Raw genomic sequence first — 20,813 nt, 5'->3', positions numbered from 1 at the left:
CATTCAAACTTGACGTTCTTCTTAGTCAGTCGCGTCAAAGGTCTTGATAGTGCTGAGAATCCCTCAACAAAACGACGATAATAACTAGCCAGCCCCAAGAAACTCCTAATCTCCTAGACGTTCCTTGGTCTAACCCAATTCACTACCGCATTAATTTTACTAGGATCCACATAAATTCCATCCCTTGAGATAACATGCTCCAAAAACACAACCTTCTCGAACTAGAATTCACATTTGCTTAACTTGGTGTATAACTTCTTTTCTCTAAGTGTCTGTAAAACCTTCCTCATATGTGTCTCATGCACCTTATAACTCCTCGAATAGACCAGTACATCATTAATAAAAATAACAACAAACTGGTCTAAATATTGGTGGAAGATCCTATTCATTAGATCCATAAATATTGCAAGAGCATTCGTTAGACCAAAAGGCATAACAAGAAACTCATATAATGCCCATACCTAGTCTTGAAAGCCGTCTTTGATACATCTTCTACTCTTACCTTTACTTGATGATATCCTGACCTGAGATCAATCTTAGAATACACCCATGTACCCTGGAGTTGATCAAATAAATCATCTATACGGGGTAGAGGATGCTTGTTATTAATTTTCACCTTATTAATTTTCCTGTAATCTACACACATCCTCATAGACTCATCTTTCTTCTTCATAAATAATACTGGAGCTCCTCACAGAGATACACTAGGTCGTATAAAACCCTTATCAAGCAAATCTTGCAACGGATATTTTAGTTCTACCAACTCTGTTGGCGCCATTCGATAAGGTGTTTTAGAAATCAATTATACTTGGAAGCAGATCAATACGAAAATCCCACAACTTTCATGTCATTCCTAATGTCAAAACAAAGCTAAGAGAAAATCCTATAACTTTCATGTTGAACACTTGTTAGGATAAGAAGTTATGTATTGAGAAAAATGCTCATTTATACTGTCCGGTCGACTAACCGGTCAACTAACCCCTTTTGTAAAAATTAGTTTTTGCCTTCTTTTAACTTCAAAACCATTTTAAAACATTTGTATAAGTTAGACATTTTATGAAAAAAGTTTTTCATGTTACTTGGAGGTCCTATGGTCAACCTAAGGCCATATTTGAACTCCCAATTATATCTTTTGAAATATGTAAATACAAATGGGACTAAATACACATTACAACTGAAAATCTGAGGTATCTTCATCCTTTTGTTCTTTTAATTTCATGGAATATGTTGGGTCGTATGCACTTCAAGTTTCTCATGGCTTCCATAGCATTCGTATCATCCGTGTGTGCTAAATAATGATCCTGCTAAAAAGGCTCAATGCACAGATGAGATAATTGTTATCAAAATGGGATCGTACTCAAAAAGTCAACAACTTGTTTTCATACTTGCATATTCGAGATCAAACCTGATAGATCTCGTAGGTATAATCCTAATCACGTAATTAAGGTTTGCATGATCAGATTATTATTTTTTGTTATTCATGTGCACTACAGCCGGATCTTGGGACTATTTCGCAAGTCCCTTCAATACCCCCAAGTTAATACTCATAAAGAGGAAAAAGAGTTACAAATCCACCATAAAAGCACCTCTAAGAAACTGACATGGAAGTTTTAATACATATACATTAATGAGGAACGATTACATGACCTACAATAAAAACCCCATATAAATGCCTATAAAACTTTATAACCCACATAAGCGCAATAATACGCTCACTAATACCAGATCAATGAAAGGTCAACCTTCACTATTATAAAAAGGGATTTGGAGAAGAGGTAAGACATCTCACTCATACTCACTCTTTCTATTGTTGCAATTTAAAGTCTCTCATTAGTCTCTTACTTACGCATCATAATGATCCCCTGAGGTACACTTCGGGTCCTCTAAGTCATTCTTGTTTTATCCCTTTCAGGTGGTCATGATCAAGGAGCGTTTCGATTTTAAGGCAACAACAGTAATCGATTATTTCGTTTATTTATTAAATTGCGATTTGTATAAATATTAGAAGTAATAAGTATATTTTGTGACATATGTTGAGAATTTGAATATTTTGATGCAACTTTTTGCAGAAATATAATGATTTTTTACATATTAAATCACATATTAAGTGAAATTTGATTTTTTCAAAATATAGGTGAGATATTATTAAAATCTTGGTTTACACTTTCAATATTTTAACTTTAAATGATTTTAATAAATTTTGCGTACCGCAAAAGAAAATTTAACTGAAATATTTGCATATTAGATTAGATAAACATCTACAATCACAAAAATAATTTCCCATAATTTTTAAATAAAAAATAAAACTAATAGAACCAATAACTTACTTGAACTCATGTTTAATTTTGGGTTTGAACCAAATAGCACTCAAAGATATGATTAAAATAATAAAAATATAAAATAATATAAATTATAAAAAATACTATAGTAAAAATAAAATTAACTATAATCATTTATATTATTGCTATAATTTAAACTCACTTTTTTCGTAACTGAAAAAAAAAATCCTACTATACAAGACCATTAAAAAATAAAATGATTTTTCAAATGGATTTTTCTTTTCAATTTTTTTTGAAATTTGATGGATATTTATTTTAATTAAAATTTGAATTTAACAAATAGAACCAATTACTTACAAGAACTCATGTTTAATCTTGGGTTTGAATCAAATAACACTTAAATATATGATTAAAATTATAAAAAAAACATAAAATAAAGCAACTTATAAAAAAAAAAAATACTATAATAGAAATAAATTAATTATAATAATTTTATCTTATTATTACAATTTTAACTCACTTTTTTGTGCCTCAAGAGCAATCTATACAAGTCCATTTAAAAATAATAATTATAAAATTATTTTCTGAATGGATTTTTTCAATTTTTTAAAGATTTGATCGATATTTATTTTAGTTAAATTTTAAATGTTCATTTAATTGAATTAAAATTTTTATATAAAATGAATGATTTAGTATATATAAGTTTTGGGTATTAAAATGTTTGGAGAAACAATTTCTCACAAGTAAAAATTATGAAATTTGATTTTTAGCTTTTACAACATGTCTTAACTTATTTCTTTTTTTTTTTTTAATAATTTGGGGATCTCAGTAGTCATCGCGCCACTTTAAATATTATGGTGCAGCACCAAACCCAAAAGTGAGAGCTGCCCGCCCACTCATTGTTATCAATGAAAACATAAAATGAAAAATGAAACTTAAAAGTAGTGCAAGACAAGAAAACCTCAATAAATTAAAAAAAAAAATACATTTACAAATTCAATATTATGCGCATTGCAGGAGATGCCACGAGTCCATAAGGATAAAAATAAAAAAATTTATACATTTATCATTCTTTAAAACTAAGGTAAAGTTTAAAATTTGTCATTATTTCTAAATCAAAAATACTTTTTTTATTGGTTAGAGATTTGGTGAGTCACAAATAATTAAGCCACTATTTTGTGGGGACTTATATATGGATAAGACCATAGGCATATCATAATCATATCATACTCGACCAAGTAATCAATTAATTAATCGGGCAAATGTGATCCCTCACCAACCCTCACCACTCACACACTGATCAGGTAATCCTCGACCACCTTTTCTCCGGCTCCCATATCCCTGTAAACTATAAAAATAAAATGCCCCTATCATGCATTTGCCTTTTCATTTATACTGGATTGTGGAAAGTATATTTCAGAAAATTGATTTGGATTAGGTTAGATTTAAACACATTTTAATAAAATTTTGTGGTATATTTTATCAACTTTAATATAAATTCAAACTTGAAATCTCTTCGAAGAATTAAAGTTAAAGACATTAAACTCGTATAAGATCTTAACAGTTTTAAAGATATTTTTTTAAAAATTTTTAAAAACTCGAAAGACCTCTCCTAACATAAGATTTTTGGGGACACCGTTATAGTTTTAAATTTCTCAAAATACTTATCTTTTTAGTAAATATAATAGAAGATTTAGGATAAAAAGATACTGATATCCTCTAAGGTTTGGCAAAAAGACAATTACCTCATTTGAGGTTTCAAAAATTTCATGCGTATCTCCTAATGTTTCAAATATTTCAAGAGTTTTTTTAAGGTTTGACAAAAAGACAATGACCTCTCTTGAGTTTTCAAAAATTTGATGGATCTTTTCTAATATTTTAAAAAGTTTAGGAATCTCTTTTCAGATTTGTTAAAAAGATACAAACATTCTCTCCTATTTTTCAAAAAGATAAATTTTCTTAGGGGTAGTCTGTGTTTTATTGACAACCCTCTTGAGATGTCCGTTGTATTTTTCAAACCTCTAGGGAGGTTTTTACTTTTTTGTCAAATCTCAAGGGAGATCAGTATCTTTTATGGAAATATTTATATCATTTTGACAAACTTGCATGAAGTTTTATCAAATAGTTAAAATCTTAGGAGAATTCTTTCAAAATTTTGAAATATTAAGAAAAATTCTTTCTTTTTTTTGGTCGAACATTAGGGAATGTCAACATCTTTTGCCCTTTCATTTAATTCACAATCATTCCATTACATTTTAACATTAGTATTCCGACATGCTATAATAGGCCATATTCATTTTATTTGAAATAATTTTTTAGAAGTCAAATTTTAAAATAAAACTTCAGATGTTTAATTGGATGGTAGGGTACCTTAAGAGACATTTTAATGTATAAGTTTTCAATTTTTATGTTAGAGACCTTATTTTTAAACATAAAAATAGAGGGAGAAAAGCAAGAGAAGGAAACACATACTTAACTCAACTCTTCTCACACTTTTCTCTCTCTTTCTCACCTTCAGCACTCTCACACTCCTCGCTCACTCATTTCATTTGCACACTTCACACAATACAAATGTATTTGTTTATAAATACATAGGATAGATATAGAAGGAAATGAGTTATTGCATTCTAATGGAATAATGAGCACGTAGTATTTAATGGATTATTTTAGCACGTGATAGTTGTGTTTTTTATGGAATGAATTTGGCACGCGGCTACAGCTTATCCTTTTTAAGGCGTTTTCATTTTCTCCGTTTCTATTTCAGCTTAACATAGAGAACAATAAAATGAGAAATTACTACCTCTCGTTTGTAGGCTCAATGTAGGCTTTCACTTGACCAAAGAAAATAAAAGTGCTATAAGTGGGAGCATGAATTTCAAGTTTAATTTAAACTTTTATAGATTTGAAAAAAAATTTAATACGACTATATATATATATAAAATTTAAAATTGATGCTTTTAAACACAAAGTAAAAGTATATGGTTACATCAAATGAAATTGTGTCATATAATTTCTCTTACACTCCATGACAAACAAGCAAAAAAATATTATTATATTAGGTTGTTTAACTATATCACATTTAAAAAATAAATTCTAAGTCACTAAATTTTGAGTAATTGTGAAAAATAATGTTTAGTTGAAAATGATAATTGTGGGTTAAAAATGATTTAATATTCAACATTTACTTCGTTGTCTAAAATGGGAAGGTTGAATAAGGAAATCTACTAATCTCTCAATACTCCAATTGTTGCGGTGAATAAGCTAATCAACTAACTTCTCAATACTCTAATTATTATAAAAATTATATAGGATCCTTGCTACTCCATATGTTTCTGTACCTATTTTATATTTTTAATATATGATAAATTGACCTTATATTCGGGGCTCTGACCGCATGCCTGTTGAAGAATGAGCTAGTGACTCATAGGCAGTGGCTTAATTAAGGGAACTCACTAGAGCTGTAGCGAAAGCGAGTCTTCATAGGACAATTATCATACCAAAGAACTTCTTTTTGACAATGTATGGTCGGATGCTTGAATTTATTCCATAGCAAACAATCGAATATACTACTATAAGATCTTCTACTGCTTCTGTTGTTATTGCTTCATCTTGTCCAGTCTTAAAAGCACTAAAAAGTGCTATCGAACGGATTAACCCTATTGAGATTGAGATGATGTCATTATAAAATTTTGTCTTTAAAAAAAGCCTTTGATATATATATATATACACACACACACGCATATATGGATTTTTTAATATGTTTAAAATTCAACAAACAACATGAAATGGATTCTAGAATAATATTTCTAATTATTGTTATCTTCCACGTGGCACTTTTCCACCACGTGGCACTCACTTGAATGCAAAACTAACATCTTCAGTCCTGCCTACCGGTACTCTATTTCCCGTCTTCCGTTCTTAGAGAGGGAAGCGCAGTGATTTTGGCGACGTTGAGAGAGAGAGAGGGGGAGAGAGAGCGAGCGAGAGAGTGAGTTCTGCTTCTTCTATTTTTCAGAGGACGCAGGTTTTGGAAGACTCTGGATGAATGGGGACGCCATTAACGAGGGATGGAGGAGGAGGTTTAGCTATATTATCGAACGTTGTGAATCCTGTGGAATCGTCGTCGCTGTCGTTGAGTAAGCGTTGTTCGAAGAGCTGCGAGCACAAGTCTCCAATCCTCATCTTCTTGCTCTTCCACAAAGCCATACGCTCCGAGCTCGATGCGCTGCACCGGTCCGCCCTGGCCTTTGCCACTGGCCAGCGAACCGATATTCAGCCACTCGTCCAGCGGTATCACTTCCTCCGATCAATCTATCAACACCACTCCAATGCTGAGGACGAGGTATTTTTTGGTATCCGCTTTTACTGTCCAGATTGATATATTTCAATTTTCTGGTTCTTCATTTTCATGTTTAACTTAGAAGAAGGTAAAAAGAATATATTAAGCATGGGGAAAACAATAGCAACAAACAAATGAGGAACAGGAAAACAAGACAACACCGAGCAAAAACAGACAAACAAAATAAAAAATAACAAAGAACTCTCAGAAAAAGGAAGCCAAAACAGGACAAAGCAGCTCATCCTCTGAATTTTCTTGTCCCAGATAGAAAATATTCTTTAACTGTACTGCTCACTAACTTCTCAATGCCAGCAGGAAAACTTTCAAAAAATAATTTTCTTGTTCCTATCTCTCCAAATATTGTAGATGCGAGCACAATGACTGATGCTGGCCGTGATCCTAAACCTTTAACCCTTTCAATTTTTTTCAGCCCAACGAGAAACAGGGGAGACATCCCTAGGATTGCCGAAATTCTCTAGTTAATCATGCCAGTGAAGCTACACTCAAAACAGAGACGATCCCTAGATTCAGGATCATTAATGAATCAACATAAAGGAGAAACATAAATGCTCATCTTGAGATTCTATCCAAAGTCCTCAGCCTATGCCAAGCAGCCAACCAGAAGATAAAAGCATGTCTTGGAATATACCCCTTAAACCAGTGATACCAGCCCAAGGAGCTTCTTGGATAAATCAGTCGCAATAACTGGGCAGTTTTTTTTTTGAGGAGGGCAAGGAGCACATTTCAGAGACAAAAGCAAATAACCTTCTTGGTCAATGCTAGCTTCCGTTCCTAATTATATTGCCAACACTCACTTTGAGGCAAAAGAAGTCTTTATGTATGTTTGTAACATATTTCACGATAAAGGGCCTGGCAGGATGCCAAAAGTCAAAACATGGAGAAGCATTTGCCCCTTTTGTCCAATAATAGTTCTAAACAGATATTGTGCTTAAAACTCTAGAGCCCCGCACCCTTTTCCAAGTAGCAGTGCAATTGAGAAGGGGTTTTATTGACCATATGCTTCTGTTTTTCTGTTTTATAGGCTTGTACTCATTTGACCCATAAAAAGGATAAGAGCACCATATTTGCCATAGGTGCTTAATACCTTGATTTTCTATTAAATCATAAAGTCCTTTAACCTCCTTCAGTCTGAGGAGATCATTCCTATTCCAGTTGATACTGCGGCCCCAAGAACTCGGATTAGAATCCTTTCAAAGAAAATCTTTCAATCTTTGCTTCAAAAACTTTAGGACAGAAGAGGGAAGCATAATAGTGTAATCCCAAAAGTTATGCATGCCAAGCAAAACAGACTGAATCAACTGTAGTCTTCCAGTAAAGCTGAAATTCTTGTTGTTCTTCCAATTTCTTGATTTTTTAATGCTAGTTTTTCTTTCCTCTCTGTTTGCATTTGTGTTGTTGAAACTGTATAAGGAAGATCGTTTGCGGTGTCTATATTTCTGTGCAATCTCTTTTCCTTCACATATTGCAGAAGTTAGCATTTCATTACTCATTCCAGAGTGTTTTTTAAAAAAAAAAAATTTCAATACAAGGCTCTTCTAACTGGATACCTTTCTAATGGATCAATTTTTATGTTGAAACTATTAGAATGCCTGCACTATGTGGTGGGGCAAGCCATAAAAAAAGAAGAAAAAGAAAAACCAAATAGAAGTTCATGACTACATACAGCAACAGCATTCAAAAAATAGAAATTATTTAGAATCTTAAGCATCTAAGAGAATATCTACATTTAAATAATCAAATTTACGGAGCAATGGGAAAAAGAATAGACTTCTAGTCAAATTAGAACACTACTATTTTTAAATTATCTTCACTTCGCAACATGTTAAATGCTACAAAAGATCAACAACCAATTGTTCTAGATCAATAAAAGGCCACTTAAAAAATTGGCGAAACCACAAATGAAAAACAAAGAAAACAAATAATAGATGGCAATTATATACTGCACAACTTTCAAAGTTTAAAAAATTTTGAAATCTCCAAACTCAAGATACAATATGTACACCTAGAAAACCAAATTAACTTGCAAAACAAACAGAGAAAAAAAAAATCTTCCATCTAAATTAGAACGCCCTGCTTCTTTTCTATCCTTCTTTTCCCTGCATCATTTTTACCACTAGCATAAAAAAAACAATATAATTATTATAGAACACATTAAAATTATTTAAATCATCAAAACAAGCTAAAGACACGCAAGAAAACCATCAAGAAACATTTCAACTAATTATTAAATGAATAATATAATCTATTTAATTATGATAATAAACACATGCAAATGAGTTTGCCAATTATTGTTTGAAGAATGATAATTTGAGATAGTTAATTTTTTGCGCCTTGAGGCCATTAAATTACCCTCAGTTTTAGAAGTGCAGGTGGTGGAGGTTGATGTGAGAGGCAGTAGCTTACCTTGCAAAAATTGTCACAAATAACCGAGATAACTGAAGCCAATGCAAAAACAGAACATAATTGCAAGCATAAATAACTTTTGTTGGCTAGCATGATTAAAAAATAATATAGCATTTGTCTAATTAGAAATGTATACAACATTTATAATATAAGGCTGCGGATGGAAGATTAGTAATAATTTTCATAATTACTAAATCACAATTCAAATTGGGGGCACAATCTAAATAATATAGCATTTGCCTACTTAGCAATGCAAAAACAGAACATGATTGCAAGCATAAATAATTTTTGTTGGCTAGCATGATTAAAAAATAATATAGCATTTGCTTACTTAGCAATGTAAACAACATTTATAATATAAGGCTGCAGATGGAAGATTAGTAATAATTCTCATAATTACTTAATCACAATTCAAATTGGGGACATTATCTCAAATCTAGTTATGTGAAATTAGAAGAGGAGAATATGAAATAGTTGAGTAATTTTATTGTTTAAACATTACTTTTGTAGAAGGTCAAAATAGTAGTAAGAGGATGTTGTCAACTATTTTATTTATTTTTTTTTTTACTTTCAAACCGCCTGTAATAGCAATAAATTGTCGAATGGGAAGTTTAGTTGTAGCAGTTGGTGCAAAGTTGATGCTTTCCTCAAGTAAATAGAATAAATATCTGCAAATACTTCAAGGTGCATACTACTTCCATATTCTTTTGATTGAATTTGGAAAGATCATAAATTTAAGTATAAATAGAGAGAAGGAACTTATAAAATTTAATACTTTTATTCTTAATGCAGTAACATGAAAACAATTCTGGACTTGCAAAACTTCAAATTAAGAATATAGTTATTCTTTATAGGCTTATGAAATAGAGCTCAATATAAACAAAATCTAGCAAATAAATCCCATTGCTATAGAAATCATTAAGTTTTCAGATTTAAGCTTATTTTAACATAAAAGATTTTGGCGACTCATTGACTTTCTGGAGTTAAACCTACATTGCTAGAATTTAGAGCTAATTACATTGATCAAAATTCTAGCATTCTAAAAAATCACAATGCAGAATGCACACATAAGCTTATGCAAGCGTCAAAATTTTAAGAGCAAGTCATATGATCAAGTGTCAGATATCTACTTCAATTTCGAGCTGTAGAACATATTCTGGGTTACTTCCATAATGGATCTAGGGCTTATCAAAGTTAGGCCAATGAAACTGAAATAAAAAAAAGAAAGTAATTCAGAAGTTTGTTTTAGGTTTACATATCCAGCAACATGTCTAATTGAATGCATGTATTTGACATTAAACTTAAACCTTCAAACATAAATAACAGACTCCAACCAAAATTGGCATAACCGCCAAGCAAGCAAGAAATCGAAGAAAAATTATATCAAAGAGTCCAAAATTGGACTCCTTTGAATTTTTCTTTCCTTTCCCTAATGTTTTCCAAGATCCAGATGGGGCCTTAGGAAACAATGACAATAGATCAATTTAACAGCTATACTGCTATTGTTCACAGATGCATGGACATATACCAATTTTATATGATGAAAAGCAGGAACATGATATTTTATAAACATTATATCTCATCATTAAGCCCTTATACGGTCGTTATTCTTTTAGTACCATTCTAAAGTTATTTAGGAAGTTAGGGTAACCTCATTTCTTGGTTGTGTAGCTGTGTCTCTAATGGTTTGATCAACACAATGGACAGTTGGGATTTCAAACTCATAACCCAATGATGGCAGTCAAGTACTCCCCTGCTGGACTTCCAATTTACAAGGGACCAGAAGTAAAGAAAAAAACAAAAAAAGCCTTATCCCAACCTCTCTCACTTCCTAACACACAATTTAAGGTCTCTTTCTTTCTCTGCCTGAAATGTCCACCAATTGGAGGAAAACTAAAATGCAAGTTATTTTTAATCATTTCTCTAAACTCAGGCCAGCCACCCTATTTCAATCAGACAGCATTCTAAATGCCAACTGATGAACCCAAGTTAAAAAAAAAAGAATAATACAGAACAGTGTAATATATACCTCTAGTCATCATGCAGATAAACCAAAATTAAAAAAATAATTTTCATTTTCTTTTTCCAAAGTGCATGGGCAGGGGTGGGGCGGATGGGGATGTTGTGGAAGAAGGCTTTCAAGGAAGAAAAAAGGTTGAACAGGACATAGCATCTGTTTCCCATCTGGAAACAGATGGGAAAAAGGGAAAAAAGAAAAAAGAAAGGACCACAGTTGTATGTTAACCATGAATCCTAATTACCTATCCTCTTCTCTAATTTATAAACCGGGTAAAACCAACATTAAGACAGTGTATGAAATTTCTAAAATGAAAAACAATGGAACAAAATTCACAAACACACATCTACATCACCTGCAGAATGCCCACAACTTGCAAACAAATACTTGATATGCTTTGGGAGGATGCTTAAAGCCCAAAATAAGATCAGTGACCCAGAAAGAGTGAAAGAACACTTAGTTGATCGCCGGATAAAATGTCTGACCATGGTAAACAGAGAATCATCTTAGAACAAATGCAACTTGTATTTTTTGAATGACAGCACCACCCATAGCAGGGATGCACTGAAGGAACTTTGGCCACAAAAAAGGAAAAACTCAAATAGAATGACTCCAACAACAATAATGGATTTGTAAGCAACACATAAATCGGGGCTCAAGGAATGTGCTCTCACCAAATCCATCCTTCAGGCAGGGACTACACAGTTCACAATATCCCTTTCTTCCTGGCAAAGGTCATATGTCACACCCAACCATTTCCTCTCTCTCTCTCTCTCTCTCTCTCTCTCTCTCTCTCTCTCTCTCTCTCTCTCTCTTTGTTCTTTTCTTTCCTAGCCCTAGACAAAGCCCCCTCCCTTCACAGCTTTACATGCTGAGCCCAACCCAATCTGCAAGGCAAAAATCAATTACATCACATGCAACTTGACCTATTGACACGTGGCCCTACCAAAACTCAATTTTAAAGAGTTACATAGATGTTTTGACTAGTTAAGGCTTGCTTATGCTGTTATTTTATTAACAATATAGAAAAAAAGTGTTTCCTACTTCTGTTTCTTGTTGTTTGAAGCAAATAGGTTATTTCAGCAATTAGGTTGTGTGAATGAGGGTATTTTTTTCCTTACGAATTTTATTATTATTAATATAGAAGAGGGCAGACCTAGAGCTCTACGTAACTCTCCAAGATGCGGCTGCCTCCTCCTTTCTTTTAATTTCTTCTCTTCTTCTCCATCTCTAACTTTACAACATGGTATCAGAGCATTAATCAACTCTAAATCTAATTTATCACAGCTGTTTCTTTAGATACTCTGTTTTTCATTTTTGCTCTTATTTTCCCCTAATTAATTCTCAAATCTAATTTTTTGGTTGGTTTGAGAGTCACTTAGGGACCCTTTTTCATCATAGTTTGGCTGTGCAGCATTCTTGGTAGGATGCTTCTCTGTTTGTGGTCATTTTGGTGATATGAAGCAGTTATGCTCTGTTTTGTGTATACTGCCTGTGCTGTTCCGCTGTTCTGGCTGGTGTTGACATGATGAAGCTGTTTTGATTTTACATGTTTGTGATTGCTTGCTTGCTTGCTTGCAGTCTTATTTCAGTTTCTGGTGATTTTGGGTGGTGTTCAATGACTTTGCACTCTCTTCTAGTTGCTGCCAGCAACAATGCCTGCAGCTGCTGTGTTACCATGCAGTTTATTACGTGCCCATTGTGCTTATGTGTGCTGCCTGATTCTCCATGGTTGCTGCATTATTCATTCTTGATTCTGGTGTGTGCAGATTGTAATGTATGGGGGGTGGTTTTGATGGCCTCTATAGAGAGAGCTTCAGCTGATACTGTTAACATACATATCACAACCATCAAATTGGTTGGATCCTCCAACTACCTGTTGTGGTCTCAGGTGGTGCGCGTGTATATTACCACGAAAGGAAAGTCCAAGTATTTGTTGCATTCTCCCCCATCTCTAGACTCCAAAGATGACTCCAAAGATTATGAAGATTGGATAAAAGAGAATGATATATTGCTTGTGTGGTTGTGGAATAGCATGGAGCCACGAATTGTTATGAATGTGATGTTTCATAGAACAGCCAAGGCTGTATGGATGATCTTTGTGAAAGCTCCTCTTAAGATCAAAATCAAACTCGTATTTTTGACTATGACAAGTTTTTCAAATGTGACGAAGAAAGGTTGGTCCATTAGTGAGTATTATAGAACTTTGAAGCGTATATGAGAGGAACTAAACATCTATCAACCAGTTAGTTCCAACATTGAGATGATTAAGAGGCAAAGGCCAGAATTTTTGGCTACCAAGTTTTTGTTTGGGTTGAGTTGTGAGCGTCAACCCATTTGCATTTCTTGCTAGTGAATCCATGTCATCCATCAATGAAGCATACACTAGAATCCAATGGATCACCAAAGATGGCTCTCAATCTTCTCCTCAAGATTCTTCCTGTGATAGCTCAGCCATGTTTAGCACCAATTCCAACCATAGTAAGGGAAGTGTTAGAGGACGAGGACGGGGTTTGGAAGGTAGAGGTAGAGTATCTAGACAAGGAGTCCATCGTGGCAATTCTCGCATTTGCACACATTGTGGTAAGTAGAACCATACTGTTGATTATTGTTGGGATCTCCATGGGAAACCAGCTTGGGCTAATAAGTTTGTTGCTGAGGGTGACTCCATTATTGAAACTTTAGAACCTAGCCACTTGTAACGATCTTGGGCCCAACTCCGGTGAGGTATTGTCCGCTTTGGCCTATTGGCCTCATAGGTTTGTCCTGTAAAAGGTGTCTCATTTAGTTGGAGCCCAAATCCTCCTTATAAGCCCAAGATCTCCCTAGTACACATCTGATCTGGGACCATGATAGGCTCTCCCATCCAATCTTTGACGTTCTCGTCAACGTGATTTCCTTAGTACACATCTAATGTGAGTCCATGACAGGCTCTCCTGTCCAATTTCTAACATTCTCTTCAGTGTGATTTTCCTAGTATACATTTGGCGATAGTGACAGGCCTTTTTGTTCAATCTTTGACGTCCTTGTCAAATTGGCTTATACCTTTTTGTAGGATCCACTCACATGATAGTACCCCCAAGGTGGATTTGATACCAAACGTTATGTCTTGGGCCCAACTTCGGTGAGGTATTATCTGCTTTGGCCTACTGGCCTCACGAGTTTGTCCTATAAAATGCGCTTCACTTATTTGGAGCCTAAACTCTCTGAAAACCAAGGTGTAGTCCCAAAGAGGGGAGGTGAATTGGGTTATTAAATTTTTTTTTAAATTCTTTTTAAGATTTTAAACCTTTTGTTGATTTAACAATCACATAGCAAAGTGTTTACTTGTTTAGCAAAAGCTTATTTACTTGTTTAATCCACAAACTGGCATGCTTGGATGCAAACCTAGTGAAACCCCGATTGAAGCAGTAAAGAGGATCGAAGACTGTGGAATACTAGTTGAAAAGGAGAGGTATAAGAGATTGGTTGGTAATACTTATCACATACTAGACTAGATATTGCATTTGCGGTTAGTGTGGTAAGCTAACACATGCATTCACCAAAAGAAGCTCATTTAGATGTTGTGTACAAGATCTTTCAATATCTCAAGGGCTCCCCGGGCAAAGGACTCTTCTTCAAGAAATGTGAAAGCAAGGAAGCAGAGATCTTTACAAATGCAGATTGGGCAGGATCAGTGGAAGATAGAAGGTCCACCACCGGTTATTGCACATTCGTCTGGGGAAATTTGATAACTTAGAGAAGCAAAAAACAGAATGTAGTGGCTCGTAGTAGTGCCGAAGCCGAGTTCAGGGTAGTTGCTCAAGGAATATGTGAAGGACTGTGGTTACGAAAATTCTTGGATGAACTATAGGTCCCGGTGAAATTTCCTATCAAACTCTATTGTGACAACAAAGCAGTCATCAGTATCTCTCTCAATCCAGTTCAACATGATAGGACTAAACATGTGGAAGTGGACCAACATTTTATCAAGAGAAAGTTGAAGAAGGAACTATCTGTATGACTTATGTACCTACCAAGGAACAAACTGCAGATATCTTTACTAAAGGGTTAGCATGACAGAAATTTGATGATCTCCTTAGCAAGTTGGATATGATTAATATCTATGATCCAACTTGAGGGGGAGTGTTAAAATCCCAAGTATCTTTGTGAATAATGAGTAAATTAAGAAAGTGGGTAAATGTAGAAGATTATATATTATTCTGTAGGAGGATTATTTCCTTGATTAGAATAGTTAATTGTATTATATAATGTAAGATTGGGATGTACATAATAACAAGAAATATTGAATTGAATTTTGCTCACGTGATATATAAATAAATACTAGTTTAAGTAAACAACAAAACAAGAAAGAGAAAAAAAAAAAAAAGACAAAAAGGAAGGAATCATACTTGACCTAAAGACTGAAGATTCAAAAGAGAGCTGGCACCTAGCAGTGAAGGAAGGAGTGTGCTAGAGGGTTGAGGAGTCTCGAAGAGTCCAACTCCAAGACTCGAAGACTAGTCTAGTGCCAACCAGAAGGAAGCTGGGCTTGGCGGCTTGCCGCGAGTGTGCAACTCGCAAGCTTTTGCAGGGCTAGCCTGTGACTGCTGAACATGCTAGGAGAGGGCTTTGAGCCTTTGATTGCTCGAGGGAGGGAGATCCAAGCCTTTAATTGCTTAGGGTGGGGGGGGGAGGGGGGGCTGGAGTTCTAAGCCTCTGAACTTGAAGAAATTGGAGAAATGAAAAGGGGGGAGTGCTGACCGACTTCAAACGAAGGATTCCTTCTTCTTCTTCTTCTTCTTCAGCTCGAAGGTAAAATTTCTTGATTTTTACCTTTGGAATGGTAGATCTACCTTGGATGAGTGGTTAGGAGAGGGAGAAAGCAGGGAATTGTGAGAAAGTTGGGTGGATTGGAAAGATAAAAGCCGAAACGCATTGTTGGCTGCCGTAACAATCTGCAATGGATTGTAGCGGTGTGAAATGGAGTGTAACGGCCTTGAATTTTTCTCCCCCTGCAATATCGATGCATATCAGTTTCAGTAGCCTAATTTTTCGTTATGTAGCATAATGGCCATTATTTAAAACCATGATTGGACATGACAAGGTTTCTCCTCGTGCTGTTAAATTTGTCTTTGTCGGGTGCTTGAGAACTTATGATATCCACACTGACAAGAAATATGTTAGTGCATGTCACCTTTTTTGAAGGGACGCCTTACTTCTCTAGCGTAGGGTCCTCCTTGTATGAATCTATTTTGAGTCCATCAATGACTTTTTATTCCCCCTTATGTGTTAATCCTCTAGCTTGTTCATTATCCCTTTTTAAAAATCTTCAATTCCTTGCCCAAATCCATCAGATATAGACAAAGATAAACAATTAAGGGTTTATAAACAGCGGAAAGCAAGCACAGACATCACTACCACCATGCAACCACTTCTTCTACCCATCACTATTTAGACTTCTTATTCTGGAGATCCATCCCAGTGTGACTTGGATTTACTCATTGCTCACTGGAAAGTTACTCAAACATGTATGCGGTCCTTACTACTTATTCTATTGCTCATTATGTTTCAGTTCTTCACCTTCCTAGTCCTTTGTATTCTTTTTCCTTGTCTATTTCTTCTACTTTTGTTCCTTCCTTGCATGTTGAAGACTTGAAGGGCTTGCCAACCCTGAATGGAAGCATGCAATGGATGTAGAGATGGATGCTTTGACCACTTGAGGGACATGGGACTGGGTCGATTTTCCTCCTGGTAAGGAGTTGTTGGGTCTACACTATTAAAGATCTTCCTAACGGCTTTATTGAATGGATAAGGTTTGATTGGCTGTCAAGGGGTACAACTGTTGAGAATTCCACTTATGAGCTTGTCCCACATTGGAAAATTAGAGTGGATGATGGGTGCTTATATATATGGTTGGATTCAAGACCCAATAGGCTTAAGCTTTTGGGTCAAGTTGGTGTTCACTCATATGTATCATGCCCACCCATGGGCTCCTCCGGTCCTAACAAGTGGTATCAGAGCCGACGGTTCGTAACTCTGGATGAGCGACATCGAAAAAGTAGAGACGGGAAGCTAATTCTCTTGACGTGCTAACAGTTGGAGGACCAAGTGTGTGACTGAGGCCAATAAGGATCATCTAGGCTGCGGATGGATCTGAATAGGGTCAAGATGTGAGAGGTAGGATTGGTTCGGAGGCACGTGTAATGCAATCTGAGGTACGTAAGGCGCCAATGGTAAGGCCCACTTAAGCAACTGTTGGAGAATTGTCCCAAAAGGGAGATGATTTCTGTTCAATGGGGAGGCTGTTGGAACTCACAAGTGAGGGGGAGATTGTTGAGAATTCCATTTGTGAGCGTGTCCCACATTGGAAAATTAGAGTGGATGATGGGTGCTTATATACATGGTTGGATCCAAGACCCAATAGGGTTAAGCTTTTGGGTCAAATTGGTGTTCACTTATGTGTATCAAGCCCACCCATGGGCTCCTACGGTCCTAACAACAACCAAACATGGTATTTATTTTTTTGAGACCTCCTCTCTTGTTTCTCAACTACACTTTGTTCGTATGTTGATCTCGCTAACAATTAATTTTGATTGGCGCTTATACCGGTTGGATGTAAAGAATGCATTTTTATATGGAATTTGCTGGAAGAGGTATACATGAAGCAATCTCTTGGGTGTATTTCTGAGGAGGAGGATGGTAAAGTATGTAGGTTGCATAAGGTCATTTATGGTATTAAGTAGACTCCTCGAGCATGGTTTGACAATTTAGTATGGTGGTCTCTACATTTGGGTTCATCTAGTGTTGTCTTGATCATTCGGTGTTTGTCCACAAAACAAAGGCAGGTATGGTACTTCTAATAGTTTATGTTGATGATATCCTCATCATTGGCAGTGACTAAAGCGGGATTGCAGATGTTCAGTAGAGACTTTAAGCTAAATTTCAAATCAACGAATTGAGTACTCGGCGTTTCTTGATATTGAGATTGTATGGTGTAGGAAAGGGTTGAATCTTGACTTGCTAAGCGAGATTGGTTTGTTAGTAGCTAAACCAATTGATACTCCCATGGATCCTAACATGAAGTTGTCTAAGGATGTTGGGCTGGAATTTGAGGACAAGCCTTGATGTAGGCAATTAGTTGGCATTTTTCAAGTTGATCTACTTGATTGTCACTAGACCTAACCTAACATATCTTTTGCAGTAGGGGTGCAATAAACAAACTACTATAGCTAGATCTAGTGCTAAAGGCTAAAGTAGAATACCGAGCCATGACTCATACCATGAGTGAACTTATGTGGCTAAAATCTCTTATGTTAGAGATGGGGTTTTCAGTAACGAGGCCAATGGATAAGTTTTGTGATAACCAAGTTGACATTTATATCGTTAGCAGTTCAATATTTCATAAGAGGACAAAGCACATTGACGTTGATTGTCATTTTGTAAGGGGGGCTATATTGAAGAAGGTCGTGAGGGGGCTCCTTTTGTGAAATCTGTGGATCAGTTAGGCAATGTTTTCACAAAGCCTTTATTTAAGCCCGACTTGTTTAATGGTTGTAACAAGCTAGGGTTGGGTGATACTTATATACCTCTAGCTTGAGGGGGAGTGTTAGAAGAGAATAGGTTATTTCGACAATTAGGTTGTGTGAGTGAGGATATTTTTGCCCTTAAGAATTTTTATTATTATTAATATACAAGAGGGTAGACCTGGAGTTGTACGTAACTCTCTAGGATACCACCGCCTCCTTTCTCTTTCTTCTTTTCTTCTCTTACGTAAATGTATTGATTCATGCATATAGTTAGTATTTTTATTGATATATATTGGTTGATTAATACAATTTAATACAAATAGAGTTAGTTACATACAGACATGCACATCTGGTGGCATAGTTTTGAAAAGCGGTTGGTAACCCATGTAACAGGATCGTGGTGTATTAGTCGTGGTTTTGGATATTATGTAATCTACAATGGATACCACATTTTGAATCCATTTATTGCTTTAGAAAGCATGTTAAAACTTTCAAATTCACATGTTTTGACTCAAAAATCTTCATGTTCGTGTCTTAAATAATTCTTACCAAAATTTTAATACAAGTTACTTTTATTAAATAGTATATACTAAACATGTTGACTATCATACTGGTCCCTTTGTTGATTTTTAATGGTTATTTAGTCATTTAGCATTATTATTAATTGTAAGAGTTTGGTTTGTATGAAGTATAAGTTAGTGAGGGTATTATGGTCATTCCAATTGTACTTGATATATGTTATAAATAAAAGGAGAGACCTATCGTTGAGTTTAGGTCTTCCAATTTACCCAATTATTCAACATGGTGTCAGATCATGATTCTGAAAGCTAAACCCTAAGTGTTACCACCACCATTAAAACCGAAGCCTAAAACCCAAAATTTGCTGCATGTCTATCAGCATAGAAGATTTTCGCGATATTATAACCCTAGAAAATAGCCAGCAGCAGCAGAAAGTCAGACCAGTCACTGGAAGTTTCTGGGCAACACTGTCAGTTCAAGAACATCAAATCCACTATAGATTTGTCAAAACCAACACTGTAGTCACCCACAGACACTGCTGATCTGCCCCCCACTGAAACCCCACCTCCAGGCAGTGTCTCACGCGCCCTCATGCGCCGGACGAAGGCTGCCAGGGCCGACCCCACGTGCCAGCGTGTGAAGCCACTTTTAGGCATGGTTTTGACCTGAAATGATCCAGCAGTGATCCAATCCCTCTATTAACATATCATTGGAGTTTCTCGTGATGTTTTTAATTGCTCATGTGAGGGACCCAAGGAATGGTTGTTTGATGCTTCGTGAAGCAGAGTATCAATGGTTATTGAGCTTATTGGGTCTGAAATAGTGGGATTTGCTGTGTTTTTTTGATTTAATGTTCTAATTCCTTCCATATATCAAAATATCATGCTGTTGGACATGTGTTTTGCTCAAAGATCCAATCTTTGTTGTGACCATGCACTTGTGGTAATTTGTTAGTTGTTGTTCGGTGTTAGTAACAGTCAGTGGTGACTCTTTTGGAGCAGCGGCAGTGCTCATAAGCTGGTTTTTTTTTTAGTGAGGCTGTGGCATTATTATATAAATTAGTTGGTGATTTCTCCATGGTAATTTCAGTGGTTCACTTCTCCAATTGTTCCAGTGCTGTGAGTTGCTTTCTTGGGGTTGTGTTTGAGTTTCTTGGTACTGTGGCAGTCTTGTATTGATTTATTTGTGACTTGTTCATGGTTGGTCACCTTGTTCGTGGTTGTTCCGATTGTTCCAGCAATTAATCTTATGGTCATTGGCCTAAGTTTGTGAATGTTGGGATGGAGTTTGCAAATCCCAAAAGTATGGTTCCTTCATTAATCACTTGTTTGAGTGAACCGTGTACTATGACTATATCAGAGGAGTATTCAAGGTTCCTACAGTATCAATCATCTTAACAAGCATCTTACCAAATTGCATCTTTTGCCCAAAAAGATAATCCTACAGTCTATATGTCATCAGGTATCCTTCCTAGTCCTTGGGAAAAAGGTAATCCTACAGTCTATATGTCATCAGGTATCCTTCCTAGTCCTTGGGTTACCAATTTTGCTACCACTGACCATATAAAAGGTGCAACCAACTTCTTTTCTGATCTCCAGTATCCTAAAAATCTACCTCAAGTTACCCTTGCTGATGGATCCACTATTTCTATTAAGGGGATAGGAATAGTAAATCCTACTCCTTCCATCTCTCTTTTTTATGCTTTATACATTCCTAAATCTCTTATC

The 20,813-nt window shown here is 35.4% G+C and overlaps 1 protein-coding gene across 2 annotated transcripts in view; it reads left to right on the top strand.

Moving 5' to 3' along the window:
- The first annotated feature begins 6,180 nt into the window (after nucleotides 1–6,180).
- Nucleotides 6,181–20,813, top strand: part of LOC131145463 (zinc finger protein BRUTUS) — a 128,608-nt gene continuing 113,975 nt past the window's right edge. Inside the window, exon 1 of one of the 2 annotated variants that reach the window (XM_058094549.1) lies at nucleotides 6,181–6,621. In XM_058094549.1, the coding sequence (XP_057950532.1) occupies nucleotides 6,325–6,621 (297 nt within the window). In that variant the 5' untranslated portion in view covers nucleotides 6,181–6,324. The remainder of the gene's footprint in view (nucleotides 6,622–20,813) is intronic. The other variant, XM_058094550.1, reaches the window with a different exon arrangement.

This window comes from Malania oleifera, chromosome 13 (assembly GCF_029873635.1).
Source record: "Malania oleifera isolate guangnan ecotype guangnan chromosome 13, ASM2987363v1, whole genome shotgun sequence".
NCBI lineage: Eukaryota > Viridiplantae > Streptophyta > Magnoliopsida > Santalales > Ximeniaceae > Malania > Malania oleifera.
This window is presented reverse-complemented; position numbering and strand designations above follow the sequence as displayed.